Source organism: Onychostruthus taczanowskii, unplaced genomic scaffold (assembly GCF_017590055.1).
Source record: "Onychostruthus taczanowskii isolate IOZ18803 unplaced genomic scaffold, ASM1759005v1 scaffold98, whole genome shotgun sequence".
NCBI classification, from domain to species: domain Eukaryota; kingdom Metazoa; phylum Chordata; class Aves; order Passeriformes; family Passeridae; genus Onychostruthus; species Onychostruthus taczanowskii.
In genome coordinates this window covers 1,052,423-1,070,103 of record NW_024507879.1, presented here as the reverse complement: position 1 = coordinate 1,070,103, position 17,681 = coordinate 1,052,423, and the positions used below count along the sequence as shown (strand labels likewise).

General features: G+C 39.5%; 1 protein-coding gene across 2 annotated transcripts in view; it reads left to right on the top strand.

Moving 5' to 3' along the window:
* Positions 1–17,681, top strand: part of CTNNA3 (catenin alpha 3) — a 426,086-nt gene that overhangs the window by 23,023 nt on the left and 385,382 nt on the right. For both annotated transcript variants that reach the window (XM_041427252.1, XM_041427251.1), the window contains exon 5: positions 7,737–7,856. In XM_041427252.1, the coding sequence (XP_041283186.1) occupies positions 7,737–7,856 (120 nt within the window). The remainder of the gene's footprint in view (positions 1–7,736; positions 7,857–17,681) is intronic.

Sequence of the window (17,681 nt, the reverse complement as noted above, 5' to 3'; positions counted from 1 at the left end):
TTCAGTTATGATAACATGGGTGTTGCAGCTGTTATCATTTAGGAGATGGGAAATTTCATTGCTCTTTATTTCCATGTCTCTGAGCACTGTAATTTTTATGGGGTAGACAAAATTGATTTGAAAAATTAAAAAAAAAAGTAATAGTAGAATAAAAGACAAAAATTCTAATCAAGGACCTATTCTTTATATGCATATATAAAATGAAAGAAGTTGGTTCACCATCATGAAAGCACTCTGTACCGTATTAGTCATATCTTGCTCAATATGAAAGTATTTAATGGGGAATTACCTATTCAAGTACCTAATATTTTTCAAACCCATTTATCAAAGAGTGCTGAAAGTTTTTAGTCTTGGTCACTCACCTAAATTACTTAATTCCAACACTTGTTTAAAACTATACCTTTTTCTACTGACAGAACACACACTAGATCATTAAACTTTAATTTCCTCAGTAACCTGGGAATAAAAATAGAAAGAATACAAAGACAATGTGTCTGGCTGTCATAGAAAGCCTCATCTACTGTTACCTGTCACATCTGTCTGTTGATGTTTATCTAGGAAAAAAGGATGAACCTCAGCTGTCTCCTTCCAGTTTATGTAGTCTCTAACAATATTGTCTTCTGTACATTTTCTTGGACTTAGGACTGTTTTTGAATTTTGTGTAATAAAGTCTTCATATTAAACAGTATGTAATTCTGAAAATACGGAGTATTTTTCATCACAAAAATAGTGAAATGTGACTCTTCAAAACTAGAAATAACAGGTAAGTGAGTTTGAAAGGATTTGGTAATCCTGGGGGGAATTTCAAACTGAATGTTCAAAAACACAGCTTTGTGAACAGGAAATTAGCTTTTTTAGAAGTTCACTGAAAAAGTACATCACACCAAAAAGAAAGGTTTTCCTTCTTTAAATACTTTTTTTTAAAACAGGGATCAGTTTAATAAATACCTATGTCTGTCTGAGTTTCCATGCTTAAAGAGTTTGAAGTTCTAAAGAAGCAACTGAGCTCTGAAAAATGTGGTCACACAAAAGGCTGTCTTCTGTATTGCACTCTTGATTCAGAGCTGTGTTAGCAGCTCATCCATTATGGTTAGTAATGCTCGATATTATTTAATTAAGTGAATTAACAGACTAATGGTATTGCTTAAATTTATTGATTAGAAGAGAACAGCAGGAAAGTAACAAGTTTGGAGAATTTCAGTCAAAGAGCATTGGCAGTCTGTCTTTCTCTAATCGGTTTCAGATCATGCTGAGCCAACATGTTTTATCTGCCTTTTTCCTCTTCATGTCATGCTTGTAGATTTACTGTGCAAGTCTTGATATTTTTCATGAATACATCAGACAGCAGGATCTTTACAAAATGCTTGCCTACAGTTATTTAGAACTCCTGTCAGGGAAAAAAAAAAAAAAGAGAATGGCTACAGATAAGAAGCAACTTGTGAAGTTGGGTCCTGTGAGTGTAGTACTGTCTGTTCCTCCCTTTCCTGCACAGTATTCAGCAGCATTAAAAATGTTCTGAGCAAGAACTCGGTAGGGTTGCATGGAATGAAAGAGGAAGGTCATCTTGGGCTGCCCTGTGCTTCAGATGTAGGGGCTTGGTTCAGCTTCCAGAACTGTGCTTAATTGATCTAGATCCCTGTGTGGAGCCTTTCTACCCTCCAGCAGATCACTTTGGACTTGTGTGAGTCTTAGATGGTGTAGCTGGTCACTAAACATTTCATTTTGGACTGGGGGGGATTCGTTCTGCTCCCCATCCCTGTGCTCAGCTTCAGGGGCTTGGATACCTGGAAGACAACTGGTCCTGCTGCTGAGGACTGAGACAGCGAAGTACCTCAGACTTTTCCTCTTTGGCACTGTTTCTCCCTGCATCCAGTGAAGGATGGCAATTGTCCTTACCCCTCCATTTGTTCCTGACGTGTTTATAGAAACCTTGTTTTTTACAGCAGTAGTCAGATAAGTTCTAACTTCTTGCCACCTTCCTTTGTTGGGCGTGGGTCACTCCGATGGCAGAGGACCTTCTGGGGCATAAGGAGTATTAAGAAGGTGACAGGAGTCTTTGAGAGAATATTTGGCTTCTCCTTTGGTTCACACTCCTATTTATTTTCTTGTCAGAGATTCCTGCTACCAATCAGATGTTTGTCTGGGGTACATGGGATGCAGTTGTTTGGAATCAGGGCTACAGTGCTAATCATTACACTCTGAAAATTCCGTGGCACTCTGTGATGTACAGTAAGTAACAGAGGAAAAGTAGCTTCTAAAGAATTGCTTTTAGGAGCTGGCTTTTTCAAAGTGAGCATTCTTTTGAGTGCAGTAGGAATCTGGATCCACTTCTGTGCTTGGTATAGGAGCCTCTTGAGTGCTCCTTTGTAACTTGTAAAAATAAATCATTGTCAAGCTGTGGGATGATAAGTTCTGACTGGAATGTTAAGCTGTAAACATAAAGCTTGGGGAGATCTGTAACATAAAGGTGTTTTGTAGCAGAGGTTAATACAATGCTTGAAGTCATCAGAAGTACAGGTGAGTGTGAGAAGTTCATATTGTGTCTGGGATGAAGTTGGAAGGTGGCATATTAGGGAAGCAGAGGCCTGTTTGAAAGAATTGTTTGGACTGTGCAGATGCCTGCATGCTGCAGTCAGTGACCAGTGCTCCATTGCAGTTGACTCTGTTTGAACCTCTCAGGGAAAGAACATGGCTGGGGGCTTCCCTTGGGAGTGTCTGTGACTGTGTTTGGCCTCTGCAGCAGCATGCATTCACCACTGAAGTGCTGTGCTTGTAAGAGAATAGTATGCAAGTGATGTTCTGAAATTTCTTTCTCTGGAGTGCTAACATGGGAAGGCACATTTTAGGCTGGGAAAATAATCTTGGGAAATTATCTTCTCCTGGCACATTATTTATTGGTAGTGTAGCACAAAGTTGGTGTAATGCAGAATGGCTTGTCTGATCAACAGTTCAAGCATGCAGAGATCATTCTGATCTAGAGAAATGTATTTTATAACTCATTTGTGCTTTGAGAGGCAGAAATGAGGAAATGCATGCAAAACAAACAGTGTCTGCTTTATCATCAGAGTGTGGGTCTTCATACCTTTTTAAAATGTCAGCAAAATCATCTGATATTTCCTGAATGGAAAAAGCTGTGAGCTGCTTTCTGTAAACCTCTCCAAAGGAGGCACATTGCCCATTCCATTACAGCAAAACAGGAGAAGAGCAGCTTTTTTCTTGTAAGTATGTGTGTTCAGTAATTGGAATTTAAGAGTGGTTGTGAATGGCTTTTTTTCCAGCCATATCTCTGGGTAATTTATATAGTACATTTAGTTATAATTTAGTCTTTTAAAGAACCAGTACCTTTTCAAAACAGAAATGTATATTTTTCAATGGATAGCTTCCTTATGTCAAAGTGGAAGTAAAATTTGCTTCTTGTCCTTAATTCAATTCATATTAATCCATGTGAAAAGAAAGAGAAATATTTTACCAATATAAAGAGTATCAGTATTACCATCTTCCACTGCACAGGGTAGTGGAAGATGGTAATACTGATACTCTGAAATCCAAGTACTCTTTGACTTGTGCAGCTCTAGATGAACAAAAAAGAGCCTTTTCTCCTAATTCAAGAATAACAGAGCGGCTTTTTGCAGCCCTGGCCCTAAATCTAAACCAGCTGTGTAGAGGGAAACTGCGTAAAGGAAGTGCAGCAGGCCCTTTGGCTACATCATCTTTATAGAGCTAGACTCCCAGGCACGTGCCATTAAAGGTGTGTGCAGCAGCATCATGCCCAAGGTGGAGAAGCAGGATTGGCTGCCCCCATCCCTCTGCCTGTTTATATGGAGCTTCAGAGGTGGTTACCAGGAACATGGCTTTGTGCTCTGTATTCAGTAACGTCACTTCCCACACTTCTGAATTATAAGCAATGAAGCACTTTGCACTGCATGTTTATAATCCCATAATTCTCTGTCCTGGCTTCCTGCTTAGCTGGTAAGCCATGAATTTTCATGGCTCATATTGAAGATGAAATGTAGTAAATTTTGGCTTAAGCAGTATCAAAATTTTAGTATGATTAATTAGTTTAGTATGATTCCATTTTGAAATGTGTAGCCACTCTGTCTCAGCCTCTTTTCTTTGAACTCATTGCCTCATTTTCGTTACATATGACAGCAGAGCAGAAGTTCCATTCTCCTGAATGTAGGCAGAAGGATAGTGGAGAAAACTCTCAAAAATGCTACGTCAGGAGCTCATAAAGACAGCAGAGGATTCTCAGTTGTTAATCCGCTTTACCGCAGGAGAAACTTCAGTCAGAGCTCACCTCTTATCTTTGACATTGCGGTGTGTAAGATGTGAGACCATGGGACTTTCAGTCCTGATGCTTACAGTCACACTTACGAACTGGATGAGCCATGGTCAGTGTCTGAGAGGAGGCTGCAGGACTCCACCTTACCCTAATCAGGCCCATCATACTTCCAAGGAGGCTGTGTTATAGCACTCTTCTGGCCTGTCCACATTTGTGATCCTCATCACTTTCAGGGTTCTGATGGTATTTGTTGCTTTGTGGTACCAAAAATGGGACAGTGAGAGTTGCTTCACTTAGTTGAAGCATTCAGTATGTGTTGGTTTCCAGTTGAATGAGCACAGAGCCTTCATTCAGCCTTATGTTGAAGGTGCCTGCTCAGGACATTGGGGCTGCTGAGTTATCCACTCTGCCTTGTAGGACCAGGGTGCCGGGCTCTGGTTCTGCATTTGGTGGGTTTGGGGTTTCCTGTGAAAGGAATGCTGTGATATTAATGAATATAAAGTCATGCCCTTCTCTTTAAGGTACAAAGTTGTCTATGCAGTATCTCTGCTGAGAAGTTACCTGTGGTAACTTGACAAACAGAAGAAGCTCTGATAAAATCATAGAGATATGATTTTACCATGGAGGGAAAATGAGTCCAGGTGGCTGCCTAGTAGTGCCACCGAGAACAAAAGCAGCAAAGGAATGCTACTTTCGGCTTCCAGAAACGGTTCAAAGCACTTTGAAAATGTAACAGGCAGAAAAGAGCTTCTGTGAATCTCTTAGGATTATTTATATTTGGTTATTGGTAAGAGAAAAAAGAAGTCAGAAATTCTGATATTTCTTTCCACCTCTAGGCAGGGGAGATGTGAGAGTTTTTTTTACTACTCACCCCAAAATGCTGGTTCACACTGATAGAAGTATGATGCAGAGAGATCCAGATGTAGTTTTAAGTTTAATATATGTGCTGATAACCTTTGTATGTCCAAGGCACAATTTTCTGATTTCCTGCTGATGACAGTGGAAAGAGCATATCTATGTTTTCTTAAAACTGCTTCGTTGATTTTTTATTTACTTTTGAGTTAAATTTTTAAAATGTGTTTCTCCCTTGCATCTAAAGACAGATGTGGATGTTCTGGCAGTTACCTATCAGTTTTATTGAAGCATGTTGCCCTTATAGTTACACATTTGATTTGTATTTGATCGTGCTCTCATGCTGCTTCTTATATCTCTTTCCAGAGAGCCAAATGTATTATTAATGTTTGGGTTGCTGCAGGACATGAAGTGAGTGATCTTGCTAGCAGAGCTCCTGTTAATGAGGCATTGAAGCTGTGGGATTAAGTACATCCTTAAAAGGATGATGATGATGATGATTCTACAACTGGATTGTAGTCTAAGATGTTGATGATTATCTAAAAAAAAAAAAAAGATGCCTCAAGAAAAGACTGTACCTTATGTTTATTTAGTGAGTTGGGGAATCACTGGAGACCTTTTCCCTGTGTTATTCAATCCCACAACATGGTGCAACAGCTTTGGGCTAAGTTCTGGAGAAATATGTTGTGGTTTGAAGCAGAAGGTGCATGATGAACTTGCCAGAGACAATATGAGCAGTTTCTTACACACTTGAAAAAAAGCAAGGATTATGGAGTGCTTTTGGTCACCTTAAACTGAACTCAGGTCTTGTTTGCAAATGTTGCAATTAAGTTGCTTCCAGCTAAGGAGGTATCCAGGAGTGGGAATTAATGAAAGCAGACATTGCAAATGCAAGGCTTTCAGATCAGCTCTGGAGCAGAGATAAAATCTGAAAACAACAAATCACAAAAAAACTGGAAGATAATGAAGGCAAACAGAAAAGAATAGAGAGTATTGCAGTTTTGTCTTAGCATGTGTGTTCTGTCAGCCATGTTGATACAGAATTCAGGAACATATACTTTGGGTGAGAAAGTTTTATTTTTTGGTAGCAGACAGTTTAAATGCAACTAGAAAGTCTCCAGTTAACCTCTAGTAGTGCTGAATGAGGTAGAGTAAGATAAATTACAATAGATGAAAACACTGCCTTAACTTGCCTTTTGGTTATGAGAGCAGTGAGACTGAAATAAAGGCTGCAGAGTGGCAAAGAAGACGTGCTGACTTGCCTGAAGTTTCCAGGCAAGTTGTTGTAAATTGTCAGTGGAAATCCACTGCAGCTGCTTTTTATCCCCAAGGAGAAGTACCTGGGGGCTGTTCAGCATCAGGTACAGCTTGGGCTTGAGCTGAGTCCCCTGCTCAGGAATGAGGGGCTCTGGAGCACTCCACATCCATGGTCAGCATGGGCTGTCAGTTATGTTGTCAGCTTCTTAAAGAGGGACAGAAGATGAGTGGAGGTTTTAATTTTTTTTCCCCTTCTGCTCCTGTCGTTCATTATTCCAATTCAGTGGCTGTAGTTTAAGCAAAAGTATAGAGAAATGTGGGCTGTAGTTACTGCAGAAGTGCTTGGTTTTCCAGAAGTGACTGGAAAGCAGTCCATTGCCTCATTCCCTGGGCACTGGTGCCACGGGTGAGCTTCACCTGCAGGCCCTGGAACTGCAGTAGGCTCAGTCAGTATTGTGGAAGGATTTACAAGTGTGTAGCTCTTCCTGATTATTTCAGTGTAAATATACGTTTATAGACTTGCTTCTGGTGGTAATCACAATAACAAAACATTACTGACCTACCTGCAGCTTTGCAGCCATCACATGCTCATGAGGTGAAGAAGGATATTTACAGCTGGGAAAACAGCAAGTCAGAGGAGAAGGCTCATGATTTCCTGAAGGTAGCAAGGAAGCTGGACCTCCACTTCTCCTCTGACACAAGTCTTAACCTTTCTGTTACAGTTCCTACAGCTGGGCTGGTGTTGTGCATCTCTGAAAAATACCAGTCCTATTTTTAATAATAGTGCATGCATGAAAGAAGTTTTAAATTTAAAAGTAAGGTCTATAGTGAAGCATAATTGGAGTTGTTACAGTTTTCATGCAGAATGTGGGCACATTGCCCAAGGTGTTTATCTACTCTTTAATTACTCTTAAGTAAATTAACTTGATGAGAGGCACCCTGTGATTTCTAAGTTCTACTGTTACGCTTGATAGAATGAGTTCATGGCCTGTGTAAAGTCGCATATGCTTTCCTTAGTTGAAAAGAAAGTATTTAAATCTGTGTCAATTTATTACTTCCTGGAACTTGGCATAGAAAAAGAACTCACCTTTAGAGATTGGTTGCTTGTGTTTGGTCTAACCTATGAAGTTAGAGGACTTCATTTAATTGATGAGGGCATATGTACAATGCTTTGAATTCTGTGATTGGTGTCAAAACAAAACTGTAAGAATATGTGGAAGGTTAGAGGTGACAAAGCTCAATAGCCTTAGTGTTGAGTAGAAAATAATTGTAATACAGATTGAAACACAACAACTGTATGAATGATAATTTTTTGTTGGCTTTTTTTTTTTCTTTTCCCTCGCAGTTTCAAAGAACATTTGAATCTTTAAAAAATGTATCCAGTAAATCTGATCTACAGAAAACCTACCAAAAGTTTCAAAAAGATCTGGAAAATCTTGATTACTTGGCATACAAACGTCAGCAGGTAAGGTCATGGAAGATTCTAAGAAGACAGAATGCTGGGCATAAATAAGGTGGGTGGTAAAACTGGGTGTTTGATGGAATTACTGTTCTGTCAGTTGGGTTTTGTGCTCTGTGCACTGTCAGGCAAGGCAGCGGGGGGGCATTAAGTCTACTTAATGCATATGATACTGGACTGCTGGGTTTTGGTTTTTCAGCAGAGAGAAGCACAGGCAAAACAAGTAAGTGAGACTTAGCAGACATTAAAAGTTGCATTAATACGTAATTTTCTAAATGGAAGTGTATAGGAGTACTATTTGCAACCTTTTACTTGAAAAATTAACCAAATTCACCAAAGTTAATGAAATCCAATACTTTCTGTGCATGTAAACCACTAATTTTTTTCTTCTTTAGAAATGAATTTGTGAGGTTGGTATGCATCAAACTTTGAAGTGCACATGGTCTTTGACTTGTGTTTGCAAGATCAAAGTTACATTGAATTGTTAACACGTGTTTAGTGTTGGATGTTCTGACACTTATACATAGCTGATGTGAAAATATTGGCTCTCTTTATGGGTATTCATTAATTTTCTTCTCTTGATGATAAAATAAGGCTTTACCTTTTCCACAGCATGAGGGTAAAAGCTGTAACATTCTATGTGGGGATCATTGTGGTTTGTTTTCCTGAATTCTGTCACTTGGTGTCAGTATTGCCAAACAGTTCATGTGCTTGGGGCAGGTCACTTGCAGCTATTTATGTCAGGTAATTGATTAGATTACCTGTGTCTTAGTTAAATTGCACTGTTTATCTGAGCAGTAGTTACCTGGTTGTGGTGAGGAGTGTTTTACCTGCTTTTGATACTGAGATTTTCATTTCAGTAGAGCTTGCTGGAGAAGCTGCAGTGAGGGATTTGAAAAGTGCATGTATGTGTGTATTTAGTGTAGAAGATGCTTTGAATTTTGTCCTGCTTTAAAAAGAAAGTAATCTTTTTGTGAAAAGATTGAGAATTGGTTGGATGTGCAAAAATCACTGACCTGCTTTGGGACTGAAGCTGTTGTGAATTTGGGACATGTTTATGGAGTGTTTAATTGATATTGCATTTAATTGATAACAATTTATATACACTTGTGTTAGGTTAAGGGTATGTTCATAGTCCCTCTGGCAAAATGCTGAGTAACTGCATCTGTTTGGAGGCAAACGTTTGTATATGGTCTGAGTGTGAATCTATTGCTGGTAAAATAAGGAGTTTATATGCTGAAAGCAATCAATGTTGCTTTTGAAAGAAGTACAGTTATCTGCTTCTGTACCTTTTTTTTCAGATATGAGCCATGAAGTGCAATATAGCAATGTACTTCTTCAGTGGGAAAGTTTACAGGACAGATGGGAAATCAAAGCTGGGCTTTTTAAAGGGTGTTCAAAATGTCCCACATTGACTCTGATTAATAAATATACACCAAACTTCTATGAGTGGCAGCACTATACAAGTAGCAAACTTGTTTGGGGTGATGGTTGGCCAGCACCCACTAGAGAAATTCCTTTGGGTTGAGAATATCTGTTTATAGCCAGGCTGCCATTTTGAAATGTGCCAGGAGATGCTTACGTCTGAGAAATGGAGATTTTCTTTCTTGTCCAGGAGATAGATAGACTGGCAATTCCTTTGAATTAAAACAAGCTTTTAATTTCCTTGATACTTTCTCATCTCAGAAATTGGAAAAAAATAACAGCTACATGCTACAAGGAGTACTAAAACTTATTCTCTTGCTCTGTGACTTCATGGAATGTTTCCAGTAAAGGCTAAATAAAGTTTACATTGGTTTGTATCAATCTAAATATTATCACCCTTGCAATATGAATGTTTTCAGGGGAAGTGAGAGGACAAAATATTAAAGCACTTGGGGATAAGATGGGACTTAGTGATAGATCCCAGCTCTGCTCTTGGCTTGCTGTGGTAGGTGCACACTTCCTTTTGTCTTATGTGGGTCTTTGTTGCTGTTGAAAGGAAGTTGTCCATATAGCTTTCAGCTGGAATGGCACTGGTTTAAGACTGTTTATTATAATTACCTTACTGTAAGGTCATTTAAGGAGAGTTGGGCAATAGCTGCAATAAAAATGGACTTACAGTGAAGTTCAGTGGTATTTAGCACCTGTCAAACTGAAAAATTGCCACCGTTGCTGCTGTTCTGAGTGCTAACAGTGCCTTTAGGATGCCTGTAGCAGTGCTGGCTGTGATCCAAAGACATTCAGTTTTTGACTAGAAGCCTCCATCAATGTGTTTTCTTATAGTTGACAACAGGACTTTAGTATGTGTGCACACAAAAGCAGTATCCTGTTGTAAAGTATTCTGATTTAAGGTTTGCTTGTTTGATGTTGATTGTATGCCCTCAGGGAAACTGTTTGTAAAGGACTGAAACGATGGGAAATAATTTTGGTTAATCCATTTAAAAAATAATTTTAGGATTTCTTTCTGATGTTTGTTATGTTTAGAAGTGTTTTAAAAAGTTGTGTTGGAAACTGAAGGAGATAAGAGATGTATCAAAGATATTTATGGGGCACACAGTAATTTACTTCACTCATGGAAATAGTGCTTCCAGAAGATGCAGCAGAGCCATTCCCTGTTCTGTTTCACAGTCCCTTATTATCAGTACTGCAGCTGCCTTCATGATTGTGCAGGTCAAATTTGCATTTTGAAAGTTTTAATTTTGAATGAAGACTTGCTTCTTCAGTCAAATGGTACTTCTTTTTGTTAAAATGGATTACATGCACTTTTATTCTTCAGCTTTGATTGTTCACTTTGGTGGGAGAGAATCAGAAGAGTGAAAGTGAGAAGCTGTGGGTTGATAAAGTCATTTTAACAGATAAAGCAAAAGCCGTGCACACGAGGAAAGCAGAGCAAGGAACTGATTCCCCACTTCCCATGGCTGGGCAGGTGTCCATCCCTCCCCATCACGGGTGGCAGTGACTGGGGAGGACAAACTCCATCACCCTGAATGTCCTCCTTCCTCCTTCTCCTTCCCCCAGCTCTGTGTTCTGAGCATGGCCCCACATGGGCTGGGATCTCCCTTGGATCCCTTGGGCTCAGCTGTCCTGGCTCTGTCCCCCCCCAGCCCCTCCCTGGTGGGGTCGGGTGAGGGCCAGAGGAGGCCTTGGCTCTGTGTGAGCTCTGCTCAGCCATGCCCAAAGCATCCCTGTGCTACCAGCACTGCTTCCAGCACAAATCCAAAGCACAGCTACTGTGGAGAAAACATCAACTCTACCCCAGCAAAAACCAGCACAGTAAGAGATTTGTTCACTGAAGTGCTCCACTCTAGCAGCTGGAGACAAGTTTCTGAAAGAGATTATCACTTATCAACTGGCAGGTTTATTTTGTGGCAAACCCCTTAAAAGTATGCTGGAAATTGGAAGGAGTTCAGGGTGAATTATTTTTTGTCGAGAAAACAAGCATGATGATAGAAAGCTGCATGACTGAGCTCCTTAAGTTATCTGGAAAAGGTTGTGGCTTAGAAATGTCAGGAGCAGAGGTACTTAACTAAATCTTTATTCTAGTACACAGAAATGTGAGAAGAGCCAATGGATGGAAGTCAGACAAGTTCAAACCAGAAAACAAACGAACATTTTTAGCCATTAACTACTGAGAGGACTTAGTTAAGAGATGCAGTACATTAATCACTGCTTGTAGCCTCTCTGTCCATTATCCATGCCTTTTGAAAAGATGTGAAATAACTGAGATTCAAATTGAAGGGCAGGAATTATGGATCTTTCTGTGGCTTGTGCTATTGGGTGAATTTGAATGAGAATTCACTTTTTTTCCCCTCCAGACTTAAGAATGACAGTACATTTGGTTGTTTGTTAGAGGGTAAAGGCACAATTATGTCTTCTGGATTGCCATCCTGGATTAACAAATGGGTGAATGTGTTCACTTTTGTATTTACCACTCTACCACTGCCTAATCTTTTAGATTTTAGGGTTGGATATGTTGAGATCTTGTTTAGGAATTTTCAAAGAAGCCTTGTACTTTACTCCACAGTAATTTTAAGGACATACAAGCATTTGATTCCCATTAGATTTCTGAAAATGCCTTCTTATGTTTTCTCCTTTAATATGTAGTCACACAGTATTGATTATAAAAATGAGACTATAGGTTATGTTTCCAGTATTGTAGCTGCTTATCTCTCCTTGACACAGGAACAACATCTATCATGTTGTTGTGTAATTAAAATAGTTGATTTATGCATTCATTTTTTAAAAAAGCAAACAACAAATTAGTCTCGGTAGCTAAGATAGTGAAAAATTATGACAATTCTGTTCTCAGTCACCTGACTTGTTTGAGTAATTCCATGATTATAGCTCTGTCATTTGGTCCTTGCTTCTGTCTGTCCTGTGTATCCCTGTGGCTTGCTTAATGGGTGAAGAGGTTTTCCTTTTCCCTGCTCACCTGAAATTGCTCATATTCCCTGTGTTTATAATTTTTTATATGTATTCAGAGTTGTAGGAGGAAGACTTTCATATTGACATTTCCCCAGGCTGTGCCATAGTTTTAGCAGCTCCCTTGTTCAGCTGGATTTGTGTCTGTCAGTTCCAGCTTGAATGATTTTAATTTGTATCTCCATGTGTGCAATTTTTCTCTCTTTGCATGGATGCTAAACCTCTGAGGAAAAGACTCATGCCTCCCCTCATCTTTCCAAAGCTCAGGCTGTTGCTGTTTCTGTGAAAATGAATTAGTTTTAGCTGTGCCCAAGATGTCTTCAGTTTGGATAAAAGATTCCAGTCTAGTCTTGTCTCTGATAAATGTAGATGAAATGTCTTGGGAGCCAAGGATGGATGATGCTTTATATTCAACCAAAAAGTCACCAAGTAATTTAAAAAACACAGAAACAATACAAAATTGAGTGTTACAGTGGGAAGGAAATGAAATCTTCAGCTAGAAATTAAATTACAGAGACAACTAAGTAATGTTAAAAGGGCATGGCTTAAAAAGCTAGAGAATTTTGAGTGCATTCCATGGGGGATACACCACTGATTTTGCTCATGAACATTTGCTGTAGTACCATGTTTGTCTCCTATATGAAATTTGATGTGTTGGGTGGTTTATCTCAGTGGGAGGTAGTGGCTAAGGTTAGAACTCTATTCTTTCAGTAGACTGGAAACCAATTTATTTTTTTCCTCCTGATGAAATAGAATGATACTTCAGGTGATATGATTATGCTAATGTGGGATAAAACCAGAATTTGGGGGTTGTAAATGGGGTCAGAGTCTAAGGAGAATGGTTCTTAATGAGGCAGTGATAACTGATTTTACGACAATTGCAGTATTCTGTCAGGCAACAGTGTCTCAAGGGAAAAAACAAAACTGCAGTTTTGTATAGCAGAAGTGAGGTGAGCTTTTTCACTTTCCTGTGAGGTGTTGCCTATTTGGTTGTTTCAAATCATACATTGTGGAGCTGACTGTTCTGCCTACATGTGATGACTTGTGCTCATCGTTAATGTATCCTGTCTGGGAGAAGCACACCTATTTTTGAACATTACTGAGTTCAAATTCTGCCCTACAGTGCACTAGTGGTTCCTTGTCCTCCCTGCCCCTCAGGAATTTCCTTTTCCTTTTCCTTTTCCTTTTCCTTTTCCTTTTCCTTTTCCTTTTCCTTTTCCTTTTCCTTTTCCTTTTCCTTTTCCTTTTCCTTTTCCTTTTCCTTTTCCTTTTCCTTTTCCTTTTCCTTTTCCTTTTCCTTTTCCTTTTCCTTTTCCTTTTCCTTTTCCTTTTCCTTTTCCTTTTCCTTTTCCTTTTCCTTTTCCTTTTCCTTTTCCTTTTCCTTTTCCTTTTCCTTTTCCTTTTCCTTTTCCTTTTCCTTTTCCTTTTCCTTTTCCTTTTTCCTTTTCCTTTTCCCATCCCTTTCCCTTTCCCTTCTCCTTCTCCTTCTCCTTCTCCTTCTCCTTCTCCTTCTCCTTCTCCTTCTCCTTCTCCTTCTTCTCCTTCTCCTTCTCCTTCTCCTTCTTTCTTCTTCCCCTTTCCCTTTTCCTTTTTTTCTTATCCAAGTTATGCTCCATAGTGAGGCAACCAAAACAGACCCCTGTAGAAAATGATTTCATTAATTTCTGTAGTTGCTGACAATAATTGGTAAGTGTTCTGAAATCTCCATTGATTCCAGAGAAATTTAATCAATTTTTCCCATTTATGTAAAAGTGCTGTGAAGGATGTCAGAATCTAGTCACATTATGAGATACTTACTACTTACTAATCCTATGACCACAAACCCAGACTAATTTGGCAAGACTTGATCTGGACAAAACTGTGGTGGCTGTTATTCATTCCTGGATTTATTTCTAGATGAATAAGATAGTGTCTTTCATTATTTGCTGTGATTGTTTTTCCTCAGGAACGCCAGTGTAGCTGACTGAACTGATTGCTTGGTTCGTGTCCTTGCCAAGGACGGGGCAGGGTTGTTTCCCTCCAGTGTCCCGTTGTGCAGATCTCCATCCTCTCATGCTGCATGTTGGGAGCAGGGAGTGTTCAGCAGCAGCGTTGCCACCGGCCCCGAGCGCTCTGTCACCGCCGGCTGGTTCGTTCAGCCCACTCCATATGGAACACGTGGCTCTTTATTTGGCAGGCTTTTGTCCTGCTTCTCCAAGAGAGCCAACACTAAACTGCAGTGGCTTTCAGAATTTCACATAGTTCCTCCTCCTTCGTTACAATCAAATCTTATAAATGTTATGAAACATAATGCTTCCATAGTTGTGCATGAGAAGCAATATTTATGTTTGGACGAGGTCTAAGTGCTGACTTCGTCTCTCTGGAAATAATTAAGGAACGTTATTTTTGAAGACTCTGCTGAGTTCTTTGTCGCTCTCCTAGATCTACAGCTTTGAATGTTTTTATGGGTTGAAATCATCACCTAGTAAAGTGATATATGATTCTTAGCTATAATTGAAAGAGAAGTTTCTGGGAAGTAACATATCTGCGTATTCTACAGAAAAAGCTAGATTTAGAGAGGCTGCTTCCTTTGTTGAACGCTATAAAAATGATGTATGTGCTATTTTGATTTGACATTCTTTTCTTTCCTTTTTTTTAAAATTAAATGGCCTGGAGCAGTAGGGAGTGGTGACTATAAAAAGAAATTCTTTACTGAATCATAAAGGAAATAAGAGAAGTGGGAGATATGTATATAAATGTCTTGTAAACGTTTTCAGATTTGCTTTCTCGCAGCTATCTTGTGTGACCTTCAGCAAGCCTCTTAGTACCAGGTCTACTGGAGGATATTACTAAATGCCTCCATCCAAGAGTTAAAGATTTATAGGTGTATAAGGACTTGCCAGTAAGGTTCTGTGGATATTTGGAGTTCTTTTTTTTTCCAGGCTATAACAGATTTATGTCAGACTAGGTAAAAAGTTCAGTCTGAGGACAACTGACATTTTTACAGGCTCAGAGACAGTGTGTACCATATAGTCTGAGCTACTGTTTTTGTTTGTGGTAAGAGGGGTTTTTTTGTTTGGGGATTGGGTTATTTTTTTGTGCTTTTTTTCTTAGTATGAGAAAAACTGCTATTTAGATGCTGAAAGGATGCAAGTTAGAAGGGCAATAACAGTTTGGAGTGCAGAGCTCTGATTACTAAAGAGTGGCTAATGAGTGATGTTATGTCCTGGTGAAAATGACAGTAATAGTAGTTTGTGAAAGAGTTATCTGAGGGGAATGTTATATTGTATTGATCCCAGCCTGACAGACATACAGCAGCTTCTCACAGAAAAATAAATTCTCATATAAAATGTTTCTCTGCCTTGGTGCTTCATAAAAATCAAATTAGATGAAATGCAAAGCCTTGCAAAACAACTGTGAATGGAAAATGGTTTGAGAACATAGTGCTTGGGAGTGGTGGACAAATCCTGCAGGAGCACTGTGTTTGCTTCAGGAACTCGTAGCAGGCAGCAGCCAAAGCAGGCCCTGCCAGGAGCAGCTGGGTCTTGCTGTCTTTATCTGAAGGCTCAGCTTGTGCAGTTACTGTGGCCGTAGCACTTGGCCATTCCTCAGTGCTTTAGTAGATAGAACATCAACACAGGAAATAAAAAACTTGAATTTTATGCAGGGTGTAGGGGTTTTTTTCCTCATGTGGTAGCAAGTTAGGAGGTAGAGGTGGGGGTCTCTGTCTCCTGTGAAACGCAAGTTCTGTAACCAGTTAGTATTATGTACTAACTTCTTAGTTAGTAGCTTCTTAGCTTTGCCCTGGCTCACAACCTTGTTTTGAGGGAAGAACTTGTTAGCACTGTTTATAGGGGTTCTGACCCTTGGTAATCATTCAGCCTTTGGATTCCAGCTGTTCTGGGTAATCTGGAACAATGCTACACAGAGCTGAAAACCTGGAGAGAAATCACTGATGCATACCCTGAAAAATTATATATTAGTCTTCCCTCAAGTCCAAGTCACTATTCCTACTTTGTAGTCTGTGTGACCTTGTCAAATTGGCCACTGGGTCCTTCTTTTTATATTGTCTCTTCTACACACTTCCCTGCCCCTTGTCCTGCAGGTTCTGCATCAAGTTGCATTCTGTAGTTGGCATTTGCATAATCCCATGTGCAGTCTCCCTCTAAAACTCAATGTGGTAATTTAGCACTTAAATTTCTTACCCAATTTCTCTGCATTACTTTTTGCTTACTTTGTCTCCTTCCTCCAAGCCTTTGTCATCTGTCATGCACACCTCATTTCTGTTGGTGCATTCTAAAGGTATTGACTCATTCATTTTGCTCACAGAAAGATGCTTATCACAATAGATTCAAACACACATACCAGTACCACCCCCAGAGATGCCATCTCCTGTTTTCCTGTGTGTCCCTGACAAACAGCACTGTGCTCTCAGGGAGGTGCTTATGCAGGGTCTGGAGGATCACCAGGAATAGCTGGAGCACTGCATGTTTGGACAGACAGTCACAGGGATATTGTGCATGCAGGAAGGAGGGCAAAGGATGGGTCATGACAGAGGGCACTGCCCCAACCTAATTTTTGCGTTCCTGACCTTGACTTCCTCCTTTCCATCCCTCTGGAATTTCAGGTCGTTGTCACAACCCAGCCAAAATGCATCTGATTGTCTGTGATATATAGGCTTGTCATCACTGGCTCATTTCCTCATCAGGGTTTGGGAGAGCAGGCAGACCTTGGCCATGCTTGAGGGACCTCATCAGGCTCTAATATTTTCCTTTATTTGCTATCTAACTTTTTTTAGAACATCAGTCTGTATTGTAAGTTCTTCACGGTTTGAGAGTGCTGCAGCTGGTTACTACTCAGCTGATCTATCTTGAAGTTTGCCTTGGTGTGATTTAGTGAAGTTGTCCTTTATAGATGGTCATTATGGAACAAAACTTTCTTTGTAGGTAAGATTTTTGACAATTGTAGCAGTGCTTTTATAGTTCATAACAATAAATTCTGCTGGCAGTGGGACAGTGAAAGCTTTCCTATGTCCAAAATAAATTAGTTTATTTCCTTGAGTAAGGACATTTGGGTTTTTTCTGCATTAATTTAACCATGGATCTAACTTTGTAATAACAAGAGTTAGTACGTAATAAAATCTTACTTCAGTCAAGATTTATATATGAAACAACAATTATATTAATTTTAGCTGTAAGTTGGTTGGTTAGCACTGGAGGAAGGATGATCCTTTTTGATTTGTGGGAGAGAGAAGTACAAACTGTGCCACAGGACAATTTCATGTAGCTTATTTTAGCTAGATCACAAACAGTTGCAAAAAAAAAAAAGTGCATTTATCAGCTTATGTTATCTGCAGTTATGAAATTCAGCACGGGATTCACTAAGGTGGAAAAGGTTAAGAGACCACATAGTCAAAGAGTACAGTTATGTATCTTTTCAGGTAAAGAG